Source organism: Chelonia mydas, chromosome 7 (genome assembly GCF_015237465.2).
Source record: "Chelonia mydas isolate rCheMyd1 chromosome 7, rCheMyd1.pri.v2, whole genome shotgun sequence".
Taxonomy (NCBI): Eukaryota; Metazoa; Chordata; order Testudines; family Cheloniidae; genus Chelonia; species Chelonia mydas.
Window position 1 is genome coordinate 102,834,469 of NC_057853.1, and position 21,138 is coordinate 102,855,606.

Consider the following 21,138-nt stretch of genomic DNA (forward strand, 5'->3'; position numbering starts at 1 on the left):
GGGGACAGTCAATGATATTAAAAGGTGGGAAATTCAAAATCAATAAAAGGAAACACTTTTTCTCAGAACACATGATTAACTATGGAACCATTGGCCTTAATGACTTTCTATGACAAGAACCTGACAACACTGATTGGATATTTACATGGATACCAAGAATATCCAGTGTTGCCAGAATTAATTAATGACAACAAAAATTTTGGAAGGGATATTAAACCTCATGCTTCAGAGTTTATAGCAATCTCTAACTATCAGAGAGCAGGAAGAGATCTATAAGGGTGCAGAAATATCTCACATCTGCCTACTGCAGAGTTCTTACGTCAGTCTCTGAAACATCTGGTACTGGTATTCTGTCAGACAAAATGTTGGACTAGCTGGACCTTGGATCTGATCCTGTCTGGCAATTCCTATGTATATCTAAACTTTAGACTTTTATTTAAATACCTAAATATGGATTTTGGGACCTATGTTCTGAAAATTTGGCCTATACTTACGACCATTTTATCTATTCTGGCTTTGAACGACTTCTCTTAATGGCATTTCAACAATCCCCTAGTTTTATAATATTACTCCTATTAGTTCACCCTAGGGTTGCCAACCCTCCGGATTATCCTGAAGTCTCCAGGAATTAAAGATTAATTAAAGATGTCATGTGATGAAATCTCCAGGAATTCATCCAACCAAAGTTGGCAACCCTAGTTCACCCTTAGCTACCTTAAATAATATTTTCCTCCTTTTTTTATGTCCTTCCTCTAAGCTATACCTACTAATCTCCTTTCATTCCTGTTCAGAGGCAATTCCCTCCTATTCTTTTATCCTCTTTATGATCCTTCCTCAGATTTCCTCTAGATTATCATCTTCAAAAGAGTAAAGGAAGCCAAAGGTGGCAGGATAGGAAATTGGGCAAGTGAGATAGTGAGTGGGGAGACTAGATTCAGACTTCGGTGCACAAGGATGAGTGGGCCAAGAGTGTGATGCACAAGAATGTGTAAGATCAGCCTTGCTATATGGAGCAGAAACCTGGGCCACCAGGGAATGTGATTTTTAATGAATGCTGCTGTACCTGAGAGCAGTGACAGGACATGGGTGAATGAAAGCACAAGGTGATCAAAGAAGAGGCAAAAATAGCAGCAGAGACAGAAAAGATTTGGTCAGCAAGACTGAGGTGGTTTGAGCATATTGTGTGGACAGAAGAAGGTCATCTGGCCAGGGCATAATGAGATACTGGTGCCCTGGGAAAGAGTCACTAACCAGAAAGAAAGAATGAACATGTGGCCAAGTAACAGTAGTGTATTTAGGGCTTGATCCAAAACCCACTGAAGTCAACGGAAAGATTCTCACTGACTTCAGTGAGCTTTGCATCAGGCCCTTAGGATCCAATTGCCAAAGACTGAGGGCCTAGTCACACCCTTGAGGAAGACTTTGCCTTTTCCAAGTTGCAGTTTGACAGTGAGAGGATTTGCTATGTAATTAAGGCCATGATTCAGCAAAGCACTTCGGTATATGCTTAAGTTCAAGCATGTGAGTAGTCTGATCGATTTCAATGGGACCACTGGATCAGGGCCTATATCAGCTCATTGCAGCTGCCTTAAATCACATTGGGCAACATTCCTAGCCCAAGCATCTGTGAACAAGAGTACCTACCACCAAGCAAAAGGTGGGGAGGATAGGTGTGTGTATGTAATCACAAGAGTACAATACTTTAAAACTTGGCAAAAATTGATGCAAAGTAACTGACAGCTCATTTTACATCTAGCCTTCCTCTAGTTGTTGAAGTAATGATTTTGTCTGGTGTTACTGTAAAAACAGAGAGACCCTTTGTACTGGTAAATAAAAGCATGCTTGTCACTGAAATTGTTAGACAGTACGTGGACTCAGTAGACGTCCAAAGAAGATGTAATACATGATAGCAAATGGTATGTAAGTAGATACAAACATACCCAGAACACAAGCAATTCCTCATCTAGATTTTTAAAAGGTTGTATAACTTTCCATTAAAAAATAATGGGCCAAAATCCTACAAAGCTTTCTCAGACAAAACGACTATTGATACCAATGGGACAATTGCCTGAGAAGGACTAAAAGATCAGGCCCAGCATTTGCAGTAATGCATAAATGAAAGCTAATCTAATGCTTCAGGATAACATGATTATCACAGAGGTCAGAAAGGAACATTCCCCCTCCTTGTTCAGCATTGTACAATTTGCTAGGTGAACTCTGGAGTTTTCTGGGGGTGAGTGGAGAAAAGGGTTGCTTTTCTCTGATACATTGGCTCCAGTCACAGGCAGAATACGAGATTTGCTGAACAAATGGTCTGGTCTGGTCTTGTAAATCCTATTCCACCTATGTAAGTGAAACAATTTTGTAGCACATCAATTTACTAGATAACTAAAGGTGAAGTGCCTGATTATTTTGCCATAGAAAAGACTATTATTAATTATTCATTTTACACGTATTCTCTTAATGAACTCCTATAGAAATGATATGTGAAGCAAAAAAATAAAAAATAAAAAAAATGTAAGAAATCTGTTTGGCCATTACGTCAATTCGAACAATTTGTCTAGTTACACCAGATTCTTCTATCATGTTAATGCAAAGCATAAAACTAGCAGCCCCAGGGTTTACCACATATTAACTGATTGCAAGGAAACCATTTAGGTTTCCTCAGTCAGCCTTCTGAGGGGTTGCTGATCTTTAGATTATGACCCAGCAATATGTAGTGTATTATTCAAACACATGGGTGTCTTTGCTTGTAAGCATATTTATATGTTCTCTGTTTCATTATTATTCCGTATCAAAGAATATGGGAAACATACAGGAGAAAAATTAAAAATTAAATACTAGAACTTTTTGCTTTGGCTTTTGTTAGCTATTGAGGTTAAGGTTCTAAAGACCACAGTATTCCTTCATTTCTACATATCTCTGCACTTCCAGGTGTCATTTAGGACTGAAAGTGTCAAAAAACTCTAAAAGGGTGTTCTCAAGGCACTGATGACCCGATTGGAAGCAGGAAGGACCAAAATCTCATGGGAAAGTCTAGCTTGCTGTAACAAGAAACACAGCGTTTCTCAAATGCAGCCACCAGGGGCTTTTCTTGTGACCACAGACTCCTGGGCTATGACTGGGAGCAGGGGGGCAAAGCAGCGGCCCCTATTCCTCCCTGTTGCTCTTGGATGCATCACCCTGGTGTTGGTTGCTGGGACCACCAGCAGGGGTTAGGCCCTGCCTCCCTCTGGAGACACTAGGGGCACAACACTGGAGGAGCATGCAGCCAGTGAGTTCCCCACCTTCCCCAGGGTTGGTGGGGCTCAGGCTTTGGGCTTCAGCCCTTAGGTGGTGTGGTGGCAGGCTCTAGCCAAAGGGCTTTGGTCTCCAGCACTGGGCTCCAGCTGTACTATGGCAGACCCCAGGCTTTGGCCATGCAGCGTCAGGCTCCATCCCTGGGCCCTATCCCCTGGCTGTGGGGCATCAGGCTCCAGGCACACACTGCCTCCCCCGGCCCCAGGTTTGCCAGGGCTGAGTAAGTCTGCTGTGAAAAGTGATACTTGTATGTTTGTTAATATCACTTTTCACAACAGACTTACTAGCTAGCAATAAATAAATGGACGTGTATGTGTGCATATTTATTTGTTTTTCCCTAAAGCTAATTAAGTATTTTAGATAAAAGTGTGAGAGCAGCCACTAGCCAGAGTTGGTGGCCGCACTCTGAGGCCACCAAATAATTTGTCATGAGAACCTACACAAGTGCTACAGCAGCACAGCTGCAGCATTGAAGCTGTGCCTTGTAGCACCTGTAGAGTAGATACTTGCTACCGTGGCGGAAAGAGCTTTTCTGTCACTGTAATAAACCCACCCCTTCAAGAGGTGGCAGGTAGGTTGATGGAAGTATTCTTCCACTGACCATGTTGTGTCAACTCCAGGACTTAGTTCAACTTAACTACATCTCCCTGAGCAACGTAGCTAGGTCAGCCTAAATTTTAGGTATACACCAGGCCTCTGTTAGTAAGCTTCTCAATTCTGGGGTTTTTATCCCAAAGAAACATCCGAACGTTTGGGTTTCAACCATTATTAATTAGTACAAACAGCTCTGGTATACGTTTATTTGCAGTAACTACTGTACAGTGTTAATTTAATCACAACATTTTTATGGGTAATATAATCAGATAACCATATTACACTGGCCTTTGTTCCATACTGACAAATAGTTAACAATTTGTCTTTGAAGCAACTCATTATTCATATATAAGAGCCAATGAAACCTAATATCTTTTCCACTGTCAAATCATTATTATACTTTGCATACAAAGGACATCTGTTGGTAAACAGTTAACTGTATTTCTGGAAAGGAAAGGAAAGGAAAGGAAAGGAAAGGAAGACTTTGCCTCTTTTTATTCAGTGAATTCTTTTTTATGCTCTCAAATAGGCAGGTAAAATGGATCATTCAGCCATCTGTGCTCCATTGAAAGAGCAATGATGTAATCACCTATTTTATTACTAACATCAAAGATATAGGGCTGGGCTCATCCTTGGGATAACTATTTTGACTGTTATCCCAGAGATTCATTTGGCCTGTGTCACAAATAAAAATTCCATTCTCCCACCTGTTTTCCTTTCACTCCTACTTTAAATGTACCACAGTACTCTGTAGTAATAGCCCCAAACACTGCGCTCTCATTAGTGTAAGATGGAGTGTATTGTACTAGTAACTGTAGATTGCTGTAGCATTTATGTAAGACTCTCTCTGAAATCCTTTCCTTTATCAAATCTAATTTAAACAAGGTCAGGTTCATCTCTAAACAAGGGGCCTGATCCAAGTATCATTGAAATCAATGGAAAAACTCCACTCACTGACTCTGATGGGCTTTGAATCAGCCACTTCATGCCTAACACAAGAACCTACATCCTTTTTGATGCATGCCAACCTTCCCTATTTGAGTGGGGCAGTCTCTATAGTTTAAACAGAATATTTATGATTTTTCCACTCTGCCCCTTCTCCTGAATGCTCTCCTAAACCAGTGAATTTTATCTGAATTTACAGTTGTGTCCTTATTTCTCTCCCCAATGTCCCTTTATGTTAGTTTCAAATGTTCAGTAGATATTTGTGATGAAAAAAAAAAGCAAATTTCAGCCTGGTTTATCTTTACTTCAATGGAGTTACACAAGGGATGAATCTGGCTTATTATCTCTATCACTAGAAATAACTCAATCAGTATTTATCAGCTTTATTTTTGTCATATTCGCGAGCTGTATAATTCTCCATACAGCTTAAGCTGTGGCTCTACTCTGAAAAGTGACTGAGAAAAAATGGTACCAATCAAACTAAACAGATCCTCTCCCCGTATGTGTGCAGAGTCCCATCTGCTGACTTCTGTCCTGGAGACAATACACAAGGATAATTCAGGGCCTAATTAGGCCTCCAGAAATTGTAATATTGGTGATGATATGTGAGAAGTTTCATTCTCAGCTTCCAGGTGGGAAGTTAGAAAAAAAAAATCTTTTAGTTTTAAACTGAGCCATGATTCAGGTTCCCATCTGCAAACTGGGAAATAATAGTACTTATCAGTGGACTGTTGTATGGATTAATTAGTTGAAATATATTTGCTCAATGCTATGAAATATAAAGTGATATTGTATATAAATAAGTGACAAGTATTGTGGTAATCTTTTTTCCTCATTATCTACCCACTGGTGGATGTTTGCATACTAGCCAATTATGCCACTGGATAATAAATAACTCATGATGCTAAATGTCAATTGCATTTAAATTCCAATGGAGAGACAGGAGTGTTTTCTCCTTTCAGCTGACGCAAACATCCACAGGCTTGGGGGTATATGCCATTTCAGAAAAGGAGGGTCTTCAAAATAATTATCAAACACAGTACTGATTAACTTAATGAAAGTATGGTCCAGTAGATCGGGCAATGGGAACTAAGAGACCTGGGGGCAGATCCTCAGCTGGGGCAAATATTCATAGCTCTACTGATTTCAATGGAGCTATGACAAATTTACACCAGCTGAGGCTCTGTTCCCCAGATTCTATTCCTGGGTCTGTCACTGACGTATTGCGTGACCATGAGCATGTAATTTCATCTCTCTGCACCTCACTTTTTAGGCACTGATGCATACCCTCCTTTGTAGAGAGCTTTGAGCTCTACCGACAAAAAGTGAAAATGCAGAGCTAAGTAATAATTAATTAATTAATATTTGTAACATGCTTAGACATCTTTGATTGAAAGACTCTTTCTCAACAAACCCAACCCCGACCACTGGAAGCATTTCAGATGTAGCATGCTCTCGAAACTCTGTACTCGAAATGTCTGTAGCAGATTGTGCGAAGAGATTTTAGACTAAAACTGTGAATTTCTCTCTTGTTCTACACGCGCCTTCAGATGGCTCTTTGTAAACTTGCAACTGATCTCCATCTACTAACTCACTATTCCCCCCGCCCCCACATGCTGAATTGTTTTATGATTACAATTCTCCTTGTTTCTCTCACAATCTTAGCCTTGTAAGACTCTGCAGGCATTTTATTTTAACATGGCTGTCCAGCTGCTCCACAGCCTCCCTATGCCTAAGATTTCCATTGCTTTTTTAAAGAGCCCTGTTAAAAGTTGTGCTAACAGATGCACTATACTGACCAAACAACAGGATGTTGTAAATGTCTAACCTCTGCGTGCTTTTCATATGTATATGCTAATAGGCATGCTAGGAGCATACAGCTGTAAATGCAAACAACAGATCTCAGGATGGGCATGTTTTATGGATGTTTAACCACCTTCTATCTTGGAACAGACCAACTCCTTACTGTTTGTAACATGAAAAGTGAACCTCATTTTCATGCAGTGTCAATCTATCAGGACCATAATGGCACAGAATAAAGGAGCTGTTAAGGTTAGTTCTGAAGGAGTCATTTAAATCACTGATGTATTTTCGGATTCATTACAAATGTGATATTCTGGTCTACGCAAGTTATTTCTATTACATGTAGAAGAGACATTTCCTATGTTGTAGTCAGCCCTACTATAAGGAATTTTTTCCCCACAACAAATGTATGCCACGTCGCATGAATGACTAACAAAATAAACAATCACAATTCAACTTGATTTTAAAGTCTCTAAATAAGCTTTTCTGCAACACAGATAACAGGCCAAATTCCCCTATCGTTCTACCTGTCTCAGGATTTTATACTGCCACCTATCACTGTTGTATCTGAGTGCCTTTCACGAAAAATCAGTAGTAATGGTCTTCATGGAGTTTCTGGCACTTTCTCCTTTTTCAGGGTAAAACATCTGTTTGGGGTTGAATTTTTGTTTTTAATTTTTTAGGTTTTTATTAATTTAATTTATTTTTTGTAATGTTGATTGGTTTCAGGGTTGCTGTTTGTGAGTTGTTTTTTTGTTGTTTTTGTCAGTTGAAGTATTTTGGGCAAAAGGGGGTATCAATGCTCACGGTTACACCAGTGTAAATGTGGAGTAATCCAGCAAAGTTGTTGGAGTTACTTCAGATCTACACCAGCATAACCAAGAGCAGAACTTAGCCTATCCTGCAGAATAAGCATTTACTTTGGTTTTTATTTTCAGACTCTGATTTGGCAATTTCCTTCCAGAGTAATCCTAAAATATTCCAATACCACAAACTGTAAAAGAGATGCATTAGAGTTAAAAAATACTAAGAAGGAATGGATACCCTTGCTGTAATATTCCTAACTAGGAATATAGCTTTAGTGGAAGGAAAAATCGCTTCCTCTATCTCAGATCTACTGCAAAGGAAAATGTTGCTTTGGTGTTTTCTCCTTGTGTACTGTATACTGTTACGTGAGATTTCAGTGTTGTGACTGTGTGCGGAAGATGGTACAGCAAGGCATTTGAAGAGAAGGTCAGCACTTGCATTATATGAGAGCAGAGACATCCTTTCAGCAGCATCTATGTGTCAAAAATATATTTACGAATCATATAGAGAATAAAATGCATATTTACTAAGAGATTTATTTAGGCATGCATCACACCAAACAATTATTGTATGAATCTGAATTATTTACAGGGTTTCTATTTATTTGCATCTGAATGTATGACTTTTTAGAAATCTTGATTAAAAAGCAATTTCTTAAAAAATAGCAGCTTTTAGCGTCAACACATTTGCATACAACTACATACTGACCTATGCTATCATCCAAACACAATATTAATGATCAGTTGGTAATGAGATAATGAGTCAATAAGGGTTTTAAATTATGTGAGCTAGAATAATTTCTTGTCTAATAAGGAGATAAATAAGGCTCCTGGACTTCACTGAGCAAAGTGATCATTCTTAAGCAATTATATTGAATGCCATGAATAATGTTTTTCTTTGGCAGTTTTTGGCACATATTCCTGCTGCACCAGATTTCCATGACTATGGCTGTCACTTCTGTGTTGCTCCTTAGTATAAAACTGCCAAGGAGCTATACAGAATCAACAATGAAGATCTAGCAAGACAGGCACAAAGATCAAGATCAATATAATAATGATGTCACAATGGTGAGGATTCATAGGTGCTGTGCAGATGCATATGTGCTAAGTATTACTCTGAAGGCCAGTGAGAAATTGCAGTGCTCATTGGGGCGGGGAGGAGGCATTCAGCAGCTGCACATTCTGGTGAGCTCATTCTTTCATTTCCGTGGTGCTTACTGGACCCTGTGCACAAGTGGGAATGGGAATAAAAGTGCAAGAATCTCAGGAGCCAGGGGCATACCTGAGCCTTGCATACCTCCTGAGTGAGGTTAACAACCATAGTTGTACTAGCTCTCCAAAGAGGGCAAAGCAATGTCCCAAAGCACTGTACCATAGAGCAAAGCAGCCTGAGTGCCAGCAGCCACACATCTGGAGCTCAGAAAGGCCTCATGCCTGCTTGAGGCACAATGAGCCCTACAGCTCTATGGAGAGGAGCTCCTATGACCATTGTGAGTGCAGTGCTGTGCTGTGTGTTAAAGGCATTGTGGAGCCCATCGACCAGTTTAGAAAGAAAGCCAGAAGCTTTATAAATTATGCTCATGGTAGGAGACTGAATGACCCAGCGTATACAGGGTGAAATTCACCCTCCGTTCCCCACACACATATCTGAACAAACAGGCTTTGTATTTGGAACTATACAGAAGCCACTCTGCAGTTCATGAGCAGGGTGTGGGGTCTCCCCTCAGCCTTGAACTTCTTACCCTAGAGGTCGTAGCCACTGGATCCATGGAATCACAGATCCATGCATCATACCACTTCCCCCAGCTGATGCCAAAGCTGACATACAAAACACGGGGGCACAGATTCCTCTGCACACCCAGCCCCAGTTGCAGCAGCAGCTCTGCTGTGCCAGAGGCCTTCTGCAGTCCTTACACCACGGGTGAATGTCATATATTGTCTTCCAGTTTTGTTACACTTCAACTCCAACCCAAAGGAGTTTCACTATTTGAAGACAGCATCCAGGGGTCTATAGTTAGTTAGGATCTCAAAACCCGCTTTGAAGACTCTATACAGCCTCCCCCAGGTCAAATAAGCATACAGACCAAATTAACTGCTGAAATGTAGTGATCTCTAATGAGGAACAAGGGCTTAGGGATTTCCAGCATATCAAGAGAAAACTCTTAACATCTTGCATTGTGCCCAAGGCCAGAGTTTTACTGCTATTTCAGCCAACATATTTCTGACATTACTGTAAGTTAAATTACAGTCTATGTTGCTTACATACAGGAGGTTTCAGTAAACGAAGCAACAAAACTGTTTAATAACAGTATGTAACCTAATAAAAAATTAAGTTGAAAAACCTAAAAGAAACAAAACCAAATCTCCAATGACATAGGGGGGATTTTGGTGGAGATATTATCAAATATTTCCCAGTTTTATAAGAAATGACCTGTTTTCCTGCAGTAATTATATGATTGTTATTGTTTATGTTTATTGTGGTAGCACCTAGAAGCACCAGCCCAGGTCAGGGCCCCAGTGCTAGGCACTGTACAAACACATAGTAAGAGACAGTCCATGTCCCAAACAGCTTGCAGTCTAAATAGACAAAGGAAGGACTATTATTCCTGTTCACTAATGGGGAAAGTGAGGCACAGAGGATTAAATGATTTAGCCATGGTCACACAGGAAGTCTGTGGCAGAGCAAGGAACTGAACTCAGATCTCCTGAGTCTCACACTAGTTTCGCTAACCACAAAACCATCCTTCCTCTTTATATAAAGATATTACAAGCAACAAGGAAAATAGAACCAGTCTGATTTTTAAAACTCCTTATTAATCCAGTCTTTATTCAGGAAACTACAGAAGAGAATTTCTCAATAAGAGGTCCTGAAATGCCTAGGTTCTTATCTAGCAAGTCCAGCAGTGGCCAATATCCCATGCTTTACAGATTCCAAGGCCAGAGGGAGCATTGCTACCATCCCAGCTGACCTCCTGTATAACACAGGCCATAGAATGTCTCCAAAATATTTCCTAGAACATATCTTTTAGAGAAATATCTAATCTGATTTAAAAAAGGTCAGTGATGGAAAATCCACCATGACCCTTGGTAAGCTCTTCCAATGGTTAATCACTCTCAGTGGTAAAAATTTACACCTTATTTCCAGCCTCAATTTGTCTGGATTCAACTTCCAGCCCCTGGATTGTGTTGTACCTTTCTCTTCTAAACTGAAGAGTCCATTATTAAATATTTGTTCCTCAGGCAGATACTTACTGTCATTCATTAACCTTCACTTTGTTAAGCTACACAGATTGATCTTTTTGAATCTATCACTATAAGGCATGTGTCATAAATATAAAGGGAAAGGTAAACACCTTTAAAATCCCTCCTGGCCAGAGGAAAAGCCCTTTCACCTGTAAAGGGTTAAGAAGCTAGGATAACCTCGCTGGCACCTGACCAAAATGACCAATGAAGAGACAAGATACTTTAAAAGCTGGGGGGGAGAGAAACAAAGGGTTTGGGTCTGTCTGTGTGATGCTTTTGCTGGGGACAGAACAGGAATGGAGTCTTAGAACTTAGTAAGTAATCTAACTAGATATGCGTTAGATTATGATTTCTTGAAATGGCTGAGGAAATAAGCTGTGCTGAATGGAATGGATATTCCTGTCTTTGTGTCTTTTTGTAACTTAAGGTTTTGCCTAGAGGGACTCTCTATGTTTTGAATCTAATTACCCTGTAAGGTATTTACCATCCTGATTTTACAGAGGTGATTCTTTTTTTTTTACTTCTATTAAAATTCTTCTTGTAAGAAACTGAATGCTTTTTTCATTGTTCTTAAGATCCAAGGGTTTGGGTCTGTGGTCACCTATGCAAATTGGTGAGGATTTTTATCAAACCTTCCCCAGGAAGGGGGGTGCAAGGTTTTGGTGAGGATTTTGGGGGGGAAAAGATGTTTCCAAACGACTCTTTCCCAATAATAAACCTAGTTAGACGTTTGGTGGTGGCAGCGAAAGTCCAGGGGCAACAGGTAAAATAGTTTGTACCTTGGGGAAGTTTTAACCTAAGCAGGTAAAAGTAAGCTTAGGAGGTTTTCATGCAGGTCCCCACATCTGTACCCTAGAGTTCAGAGTGGGGAAGGAACCTTGACAGCATGTTTTCTAATCCTTTAATCATTCTTGTGGCTCTTCTCTGAACCATCTCCAATTTAACATTCTTCTTTAACTGGGGGCACAAGAACTCACCATGGTATTCCAGCAACAGTTGCACCAGTGCCAAATACAGAGCTTAAAATAACCTCTCTGACTGCACTCAATATTTTCCCCCAGTTACTTGTCCTCAACGGCACTATTCCCCTGCTTGAAGCAAAGCACGTACATAAGTACTTGCAGGGGCCCTGGAATGCATATGCCTCAGAGAAGAAAATTACTTTAGTTTTGTGTCTTATACCAGTGCCACTGTCACTGTGTACACTGTCAAAACTTACACAATATTAATAATAATTGTTTGAGTCTAATGGTAGGAATGTCAGACCAATTAGCACAGCAGTGGCTGACACTCTGAGAAAGTTTGACTTTCTGCAAAAGCATAAAGAAATAGAACGCGTATCAGAAAGGTTCGATTAGAACCCTTCTGGTCTAAGATGAGGAACAGGTTTTGATACTTCTTTTAAAAACATACAAAGCCCATTGAAATCAATGGATCAAGCCCTAAAATAACATTAGGAGTCAACTTTGGCAGTGATTTTCACTCCTTTACAATCCCAATTGATAATTCAGCACAAGAATTAGGTCCTCATGGTCAAACATAAATGAGCACATCAGATGAAAAATAAATCTTCTCCTGTCGTGAACTCACTTTGCTGTATCTGTGGTTGTAATGCATGTGACTTACGTTTAGAGATCCCCTCAAGGTGAAGGGCTTCATTCGTTTCAACCAAAAAAACCAAAATATGCCCTCTTCCCCCAACTAGGGAAGAAAGTCTGACTTTGGGGGCAGCAAAAGCTGCTCATACTAACCACTGCTCTTCTGAAGTGTATGGCCCAGGAAGCAATTGGTGCTGGCCAAGGAGGATGCAGGGACAAGGCACCCAGGAGATGTGCTCATTCAATACAGTGGCCTGCTTTCCTTAGGTGTGAATCCCACTACTAATGCAGATGAACCCACAGGTGGAGAGGGGTTCAAACTGCATCCTAACCAGAGCTCATGGTGCTGAATCAATTGTGTAGCGTGACAGCTTTAACGGCCAATTTCCTTGCAGGGGCTCGTCATGGGTTATGGTGCCTGCCACTGCTTTGTTGATGACCCTCCAGTGACCTGATGAAAGATGACCTGGCGATCTCTACTGAACCAATATCTATAACACAAAACCACCACCATAATTTGCACCATTGCCAGCTGTCTCAACCAAGGGTCAATGACCGCCTAGGAGTGGAGATAGATCTACCCCCTCACCACTCAAGTGATGGTCCCTTCAGGACAGAGTTGAGACACACTGGCAGGGCAGCGTGAGGAAACTAGCGCTGATGCTGCTCAGACGTACCTGTTCCATGTATAAATGGACAACATTAGTCTTTGGGCTCCCAGCCTGGCATCTTACACAAGCCCTAAATTCAATTAAAAAGAAACTCCTTGCATGTCACTGCTGGGTTTGCCTTAAGCTGCCCTAACACCCAAACACTAATTAAACAAAAGGTATGTATTAAGGGAAGGTACAGTAACTTTGACAATTTTTGTATTGATTTGCATGTTTTATAACAGAGGTCGTGAATTCTATTATTAAGAATAGCCCTTTCTATTATAACACCCTGTTTTCAATTGCTTATTCACCATTTGGGCTGAAATTTCCCATGCTTGGTGTCTGCCTCAGGTTGAATTTTTTGGGGCAAAATATAAACTAATTTGACTGCTATGTTCATCAACTTGGGATAGTACCCTATCAGTGCAGGCAATTTTTTTCAACTGATTAATGATTGAACATACTAGAGTTCACAGCTACATTGTCCTCCAATTTTAGATTTAATATACATAGTGACTAAAGTAAATATCAGCTGAAACTGAATCTAACCTGCCTGTATTTCTCTGGGGTTGGGTTACTATTTTTTGCTAGGAGCCCTAGGAAAGCAGAGCTTCAAACTCAATAGATTCTCTCATGGTTGAATAAACATTTTTAAAAATGTCAAGGTAAACCAAAAGTTTCATGTTTGTTTTCCTATCTTACTCAATTTTTAAGACTACAAACTTGAGGTCTGGAAAGTCTATTTTTTTACCCTGATCCTACTTTATTTTTGGATATAATTCCACTAACTTGAGCCAAATAAAAAATGTAACTCTTTAAATACCATGGAACATGTAGCATAATCAAGCAAAAGGGTATATGGCTGGACACTATACATCCTGATGACAGAACAGTAATTATAAATAATATCTACCTCTTTGGTAGCACTTTACATCCATAGATTTCAAAGCCTTCACAAAGGAGGTAAGCAAAATTATCTCTATTTTACTGATGAGGAAATTGGGGCACCGGAAAATGAAGTGACTTGGCCAAGGTCACCTAGTACTCTAGTAGCAGAACTGGGAATAGAACTCAGGTCTCCTGAGTTCCAGTCTAGTGCTCGATCCAATAGGCCAGTGGTTCTAAACCAGGCTATGTACCCCTGGGGGTATGGAGACATCTTCCAGGGGATACATCAACTCACCTAGATATTTACCTAGTTTTACAGCAAGCTACATAAAAAGCACTAGCGAAGTCAGTACAAACGAAAATTTCATACGACTTGTTTATACTGCTCTGCATACTATATACTGAAATGTAAGTACAATACTTATATTCCAATTGATTTATTTTATAATTATATGGGAACAATGAGAAAGTAAGCAATTTTTCAGTAATAGTGTGCTGTGACACTTTTGTATTTTTGTCTGATTTTGTAAGCAAATAGTTTTTAAGAGAGGTAAAACTTGGGGGTACACAAGACAGATCAGACTCCTGAAAGGGGTACAGTAATCTGGAAAGGTTGAGAGCCACTGTTGTAAACTGCCAATGCTCAGAGCCTCTGAAATCCAACGCACAAAGCACTAGTTGCTATAGGTACACTGGCACCTCCTGAAAAGCTGTCTGAATTGCTTCTTTTAGAAAAAAAATGCTAAAGTTTTGCTTTAAAAACATACCCACACTTTCAGTATATAGATAATACGGCCTAACAGTCGGGGGAGGGCTGCTCCTCTGCAGACAAACCATCTAGCTACAGAGTCAAGGTTTACAAAACTAAAAAAAGCCCAGTCCAAATCCCAGTGAAATCAATGGAAGGACTCCCTTTCACTTGAAAGAGTTTTGGATTAGAGTCTTAGAATAAAACTCAACAGAGGCCAAAGACCAATTTTATTGGGTGGGGATGGCTGGAGATCTAAGCATCACTTCTGGAAGATCAGGATCCCTGAAATTACAGGTCCCAAATGTGGCAGGATTCACTCAGTAATTCCACCAGAGAGAGATTTAGCACCACTCAATTTATTGTATTGAAGATGTGCAGGCACAAGAATGACTTTCACATAAGACCTTATAAACCAGAGGTTCTCAAACAGGGGTCTGCCCCTCAGGGGGTAGCGAGGTTATTACATGGGGGGGTCACAAGCCATCAGCCTCCACCCCAAACCCCACTTTGACTCTAGAATTTATAATGGTGTTAAATATATAAAAATGTGTTTTTAATTTATAAGGAGGGGTCACACCCAGAGGCTTGCAATGTGAAAAGGTTCACCAGTACAAAAGTTTGAGAACCACTGTTATAAACTATGGTTCTGTCTTCCCCTGCTCCACCAATTACATGAAAGTGCTTTTAGCAGCTTTTATAAGAGATGGGGATTGACCTAGTGAACTTGGCGAAAGTTTCCTTTCACCTGATTGTTGTACAAGCATGATGCCGTCCTCTATATTTCAGTGGATATGTATGCATATATGCATGCAGACTTGTGAAACGTTTTGGATAGAAGAATAGTACACAAATAGACATTATAGGAACACAGGAATTGCCTTACTGGATCAGACCAATAATCCATCAAATCCAGCAGTGGCCAGTACCATCTGCTTCAGGGGATGATACAAGAAACCCTACAGAAAACAGTTACGGAATAACCTGCCTCCAGGGAAAGCTTCCTCCTAATGACCAATATTTAAAGGTTGTCTTATGCCCTGAAGGTTAATTATTTGGAGACAGATTCTCCCAGATATTCTTTGTGGTTGCTGGGAAAATGTGGTTCAGTGCACTGTGTGAGCTGATGAGAGAAAAAAAGGTTTTCTCATTAATGAGAGCTCTAGATTTTGAAAATAAGTACAGAAAATTAGAAGATCTAGCACAGATTTCAAAAGATATTCAAAGATTTTCAAAAGATATTGCAGGTATGTGCTAATTCATTCTTTAAAGACCTGCACAAGGTAGTGAATAGGTTATAAGTTATGGCTCTGAATCAGAAGAACACAGTCCTCAAGTAGCTGAAGTCCTGACATTTAAGGCACCAGCCCCACTGCAGTTGATGACCCTTTGTAAAAATTCAGAGTGAACTCACAATCTGATTGTGATTAACAGGCGTGGGGGAGGACAGAATGCATGGATATATGGCATCCTAGATGCCTGGTTTGGAGGAGAGGAGGCAATGCAAGAGTGAATGGCAGGAGGGGGAGAGCATACAGGGAGCATTGCGTAGCGCTGAAGATGCATAGCAGATGGAAGGGAGAGCATGTGGGAATGATGTACAACACCCAGCATACCAGGGAGAGGTAGTGGGAAACAATGTAAAACAGCGTGTGCCACCCAGTGTACATGGCAGCAGGGACAGGTGAAATGTGGAATAGTATGTTGCACCCAGTATACATGAGATGAGGGAGAAGTGAAATGCTGTTTGGTACTCAGGATACATGGCCCGGGAGTCGGAGAGGTGAAACTGTGGAGTGGTGATTGGCAACCAGGGTACATTTGGGGTGGGGTGGCAGGATGAAATGTGAAATGGTGTATGGCATCCAGGGGGCAATGTAAAATGATGTGTGGTACCCAGGATACACATCAGGCAATGTGGAATGGTGTATGGCACCCAGAGTATATGGCAGAGGTGTGAGGGGGAGTTGGAACAGGGTGTGGCACCCAGGATACATGACAGGGGGTGTGGAGGGGGAGGTGGAACGGGAGGTGGCACCCAGCATACATGGGGGGAGGAAGGGGAACGGTGTGTGGCACCCAGCATACATTGGGGAGGGGGGATGAGGAACGGCGTGTAGCACCCAGCATACATTGGGGAGGGGGGGGTTGAAGTGTGGCATAGTGTGTGGCACCCAGACGAGGGGGCAGGCAACGGGGCACGGCGTACGGCCCCCAGGCGTCCCCTGCTGGGCTCTCTCCCAGGCCTGCAGCTCTGCGTCCCTTCCCCTGCCCACAGAGCTAGGACCGCAGGTTCCCAACCCGCGGTAGTTTGGTCCCTTCTCCTGGGAGCGGCTGGAAGCACCGCGAGGAAGGAGCCCGGCGGGACGCCGTGGCCCCTGGCTGAACCTGGCGCCGGCCGAGAAGGGGGCGGCCCCACACAGCTGCAAGGAGGGAGGGGGCGGCGCCCCCTTCGCAGCGTGCCCGGGAGGCGGGGCGGGTCAGGGCACCGCCGGCTGGGGCGGAGGAGGGGGCCGGCCGCCGGGGCTGTGTAACGCCCTAGCTCTGCGGGCACTTACTTTTCCACCGCTTCTCTAGATCCCGGGATGGGAACCCCGCCTCCGTCTCCTCCACCGTCATACAGGACCCCACTGATATCTAGCACCACTCCCTTAATGCCCGCAGGCTGCCTTGCCCACTCTGCCATAGCGCGCACAGCCCGGCCTGGGGCGTGCAGCCGGCGCATGGGGTCAGCTGAACTCCGCCGAGTCCAGAGCCCTTCCTTCCGCCAGGGCCGCTGGGAAACGTAGTTTTTCATTGGTGTTAATTTGAGCAGGAGAAGACAAAGTGCGGGCATACATGGGGGGGCGGGGAAGGGGGTGGAACGGGATTGGCACCCAACATACATTGGGGAGGGGGTGACGGGGCCACCCAGAATAGATTGGGAGGGGGGCTGGAACAGGGTGTGCCACCCAGCATACATTGGGGAGGAAGGGTGGAATGGGGTGTGACACCCAGCATACCTTGGGGAGGGGGGTGGAATGGGGTGTGACACCCAGCATACCTTGGGGAGGGGGGTGGAACAGGTGTGACACCCAGCATACATTGGGGAGGGGGGTGGAATGGGGTGTGACACCCAGCATACCTTGGGGAGGGGGGTGGAATGGGGTGTGACACCCAGCATACATTGGGGAGCGGGGTGGAATGGGGTGTGACACCCAGCATACATTGGGGAGGGGGGTGGAACAGGTGTGACACCCAGCATACATTGGGGAGGGGGGTGGAATGGGGTGTGACACCCAGCATACCTTGGGGAGCGGGGTGGAATGGGGTGTGACACCCAGCATACCTTGGGGAGGGGGGTGGAACAGGTGTGACACCCAGCATACATTGGGGAGGGGGGTGGAATGGGGTGTGACACCCAGCATACCTTGGGGAGGGGGGTGGAATGGGGTGTGACACCCAGCATACATTGGGGGGGAGGTGGAATGGTGGGAGGTGTGGCACCCAGCATATGTTGTGGAGGGGCAAGGGGGAGGTAGAACGGGGACTAATGGGCAGGCAGCATATTTGATTTGCTGCTAGTGATGACAGTGAGCAGGGGGAGAAACAGATTCTCACGGTGGCTTTTTGAAGGAAGCTTCTACACACAACTTCAGGTCACAATCTGCTTCATTTGTGTCTTTTATAATAAATAATAGTAATTACTATCATACTGCGGTCTTGCACTTAGCAATCATCATCACCACCACGCACACTTCACCCAGCCCTTTACAAGTCATTTTACAGTAGTATCTACAGCCCCCAGCCAAGATGAGGGCTCGCTTGTACTAGGCACTGAACAAACACATAGTAAGCGAATATCTTATATGGTCACACTTCAGATCACTCACAGACATAGAACCTGATCCCCATCCTCATGAAATGAATGATAAAACTGCCATGAATCTCAACAGAAACGCTTTTTATTCAAATCTTCCATTTAAAGAAATCAAACCTTCAGAATAGCAGCCTGAGTAAGTTACAGGCACCTGAAAATGACTCATCAGAGTGGAAAGGCTTGTGCAGCCTTACCTACAGGAATTGCTATGTGCTCTGCCTGTAATTTAAAAAGGCTGCAAAAAAGCAGGGCAAGAAGAGAAACAATTTAAAATTCTTTATAATATTATCTTGATTTTCTTATTTTCATGGAAGGTTGCAAAGTGCCAGCCTTGGAAACTGACATCCTCTACTTCTCCCCACAATGCAGGCCGCAGTGGTAACTTCTCCACATTGCCCTACCTCTGTTCCTCAATTCTCTAGTGAAGGGACCACCTCCAGGGAAAAGAAGGCAGCTGAGTCACAGTCTCCATACCTATTCACTCCTTGGCTTCTGGGATGAGACTGTATACAAGAAAGCCCATTAAATTGATAAGAGAAAGATTAAACCACATGTGACAGATGTTAGCCATGTCGCTTAATGCACTACTAGAAGGGGCTCCAATACTATGGGGATGAGGAAAGTACAAGAACCAGAATAGAACAGAATAAAATAGACATATTGCTATAATGAACAGAATTTGCATCAGTGGTTATCAGTGATAAACAGTTGAGTGAATGAGTGGTCAGCATGATAAAGAGTGTTTGAATAAAGAGAAAATTCCAAAGTATGTAGACACTATGAAAGCTGCTCTTTTGCTCAGAGCAAATGTTAACAACACTTCTTCAATGTTTCATGATAAACTCATTGGGACACTAAGTTACTGGAAAAAAATCCTCCATTCTAAGGAATATACGTCACTATTGAGTCAGACGCTGCCAGTAGTAACAATGGCATACACTTATTTTTTAAAAGTGTAGTTTTGTTTGTCTTTTGTGGGAGTATTTCATGACCCTGAAAATGTTGGCACAAAGTGTCTTGGGTTTTCATTTTGAAAACATGGTCACCTTCACATTAGGGCCCCGGTTTTCAAAAGTGCCCTCCAATTTTGGGGGCCTCAGTTTTTGCCTGATTTAGGCACAAAGGGCCTGATTTTCAGAGGCACTGTGCACTTAATTCAGTAGAATGACTTGGTGTAAATATGGATTGCCAGCTCGGATCCCATTTTTTATACTGACTGCTTTTTAAGCTCAGCATTTGCAGCACAGGCATACTACCATGCAAATTTTTGCAGTGTAGTAGAGATTTGATGTAAGTATAAAATGGGGCCCATAGAGAGCATATTTACTTTAACTGAGGCTGTGTTGATCAAAAAAGTAGCAGAAAGCCTGGCAAGACCTTTTTGACCCTTCCAAAATACAGACCAAGCTGTACCTTACAAAGTTTGTGCCTTTACATACAGTACATCCCATTACCTCATAGAAACAACTGAAAAAACTCTAGCCTTTCACATAAAGAATTAGACTAATCCTCACTATTTTATAATCATGGGTAAGATCTTATCAGTTGTGTTCCAGCCTTACCGATAATATTGTTTTCCCCTTGATACAATGCAGATAGTTTCTGTTCTTAACACTATAAATAGCCTGCCACAATTCACATAATATATAAGGAACTGTGTTGGAATTATAGTCCACTTTGTTTTGAAAAAAAAAGCAGGGTAGCCTTGGCACCGCTGATTTGCATCACTGCTTCTGGAATAACCTCTGGCTTCTCCTTACAGATAATATCTAAACAGTGAAATTAATTAAATAGACCCAGAAATGGATCAGGTTATTTAAAACAACATCGCTAATGGTGCAATATCTCAGCTGTCCACACTGATAGTGAACATTGTCTTGGATAGTGTTATCAGTCCAGGACACCCGCTATGAATATTGATCCAGAGCTTGTTACAGCCATCACTTGCCGTCAGGACAGGTCAGGGTTGAAACCCACCTAGCATCAAAGCAATTTAAAGACAGCACTCAGACTGAATTTTAATGCCTGAACTGAGAAACGAACCAACTTCAAGCAAACGGTTAAGACTAATATGTGTGTGTGTGCACATGTGTATGTTAAACTGACAATATGTGAAGATGTCTGCTAGCTCAGAAATGTATATCTTAAAGAATTCCATTACTACAACTCACCTTTTACAATTTTGCAGCCACAATATTCAAATATATCCACAAGGCTATATTTTGTAATCTTACATATATCAGATGGTTTGGATTTTCTCTTACAAAATAAGGCCTTGATCCTGCAAAGACCTATGCATGTGCTTTAAGTTAAGTTAATGCATACACAGGCCAGAGGAATATTTCCATATCACAGCATCTGTGATGGCATCATAATTGTTTCTAAGTAATTCTTTACACCACAGTTATTAGACTAGCATGTTAAGTTTTAAAGAGAATCATGTTTCAGAAATATTGATAAGAAATATGTAAAGGTCTGGTATCCATTTTCCTTAGTTGATCACACTAAGAACGATATCCATGTGACTATTACTCTTCCCCTTCTTTCCTTTTCCTACTTTCTTCCTCCCTACCTCTATCCCAATTAAAAGAAAAATACAATCTAAGTATCTAACAAAGCTTGCCAATTCTTTACTAGGTTCATTTGTCCCTGCCCTGTGTCTGTTTGTACCTTTAGACTGGAAGCCCTTCGGGTCAAAGAT

The 21,138-nt window shown here is 42.0% G+C and overlaps 1 protein-coding gene across 5 annotated transcripts in view; it reads right to left on the reverse strand.

Annotated features, from left to right (window-relative positions):
* Positions 1 to 17,369, reverse strand: part of LOC102935944 (phospholysine phosphohistidine inorganic pyrophosphate phosphatase) — a 163,676-nt gene extending 146,307 nt beyond the window's left edge. For 4 of the 5 annotated variants that reach the window (XM_043551600.1, XM_027819804.3, XM_037905111.2 and 1 more), the window contains exon 1: positions 17,137 to 17,351. In XM_043551600.1, coding sequence (XP_043407535.1) covers positions 17,137 to 17,303 — 167 coding nt within the window. In that variant the 5' untranslated portion in view covers positions 17,304 to 17,351. Of the gene's footprint in view, positions 1 to 17,136 lie in introns of all 5 variants that reach the window. The other variant, XM_007053055.4, reaches the window with a different exon arrangement.
* Positions 17,370 to 21,138: the final 3,769 nt, after the last annotated feature.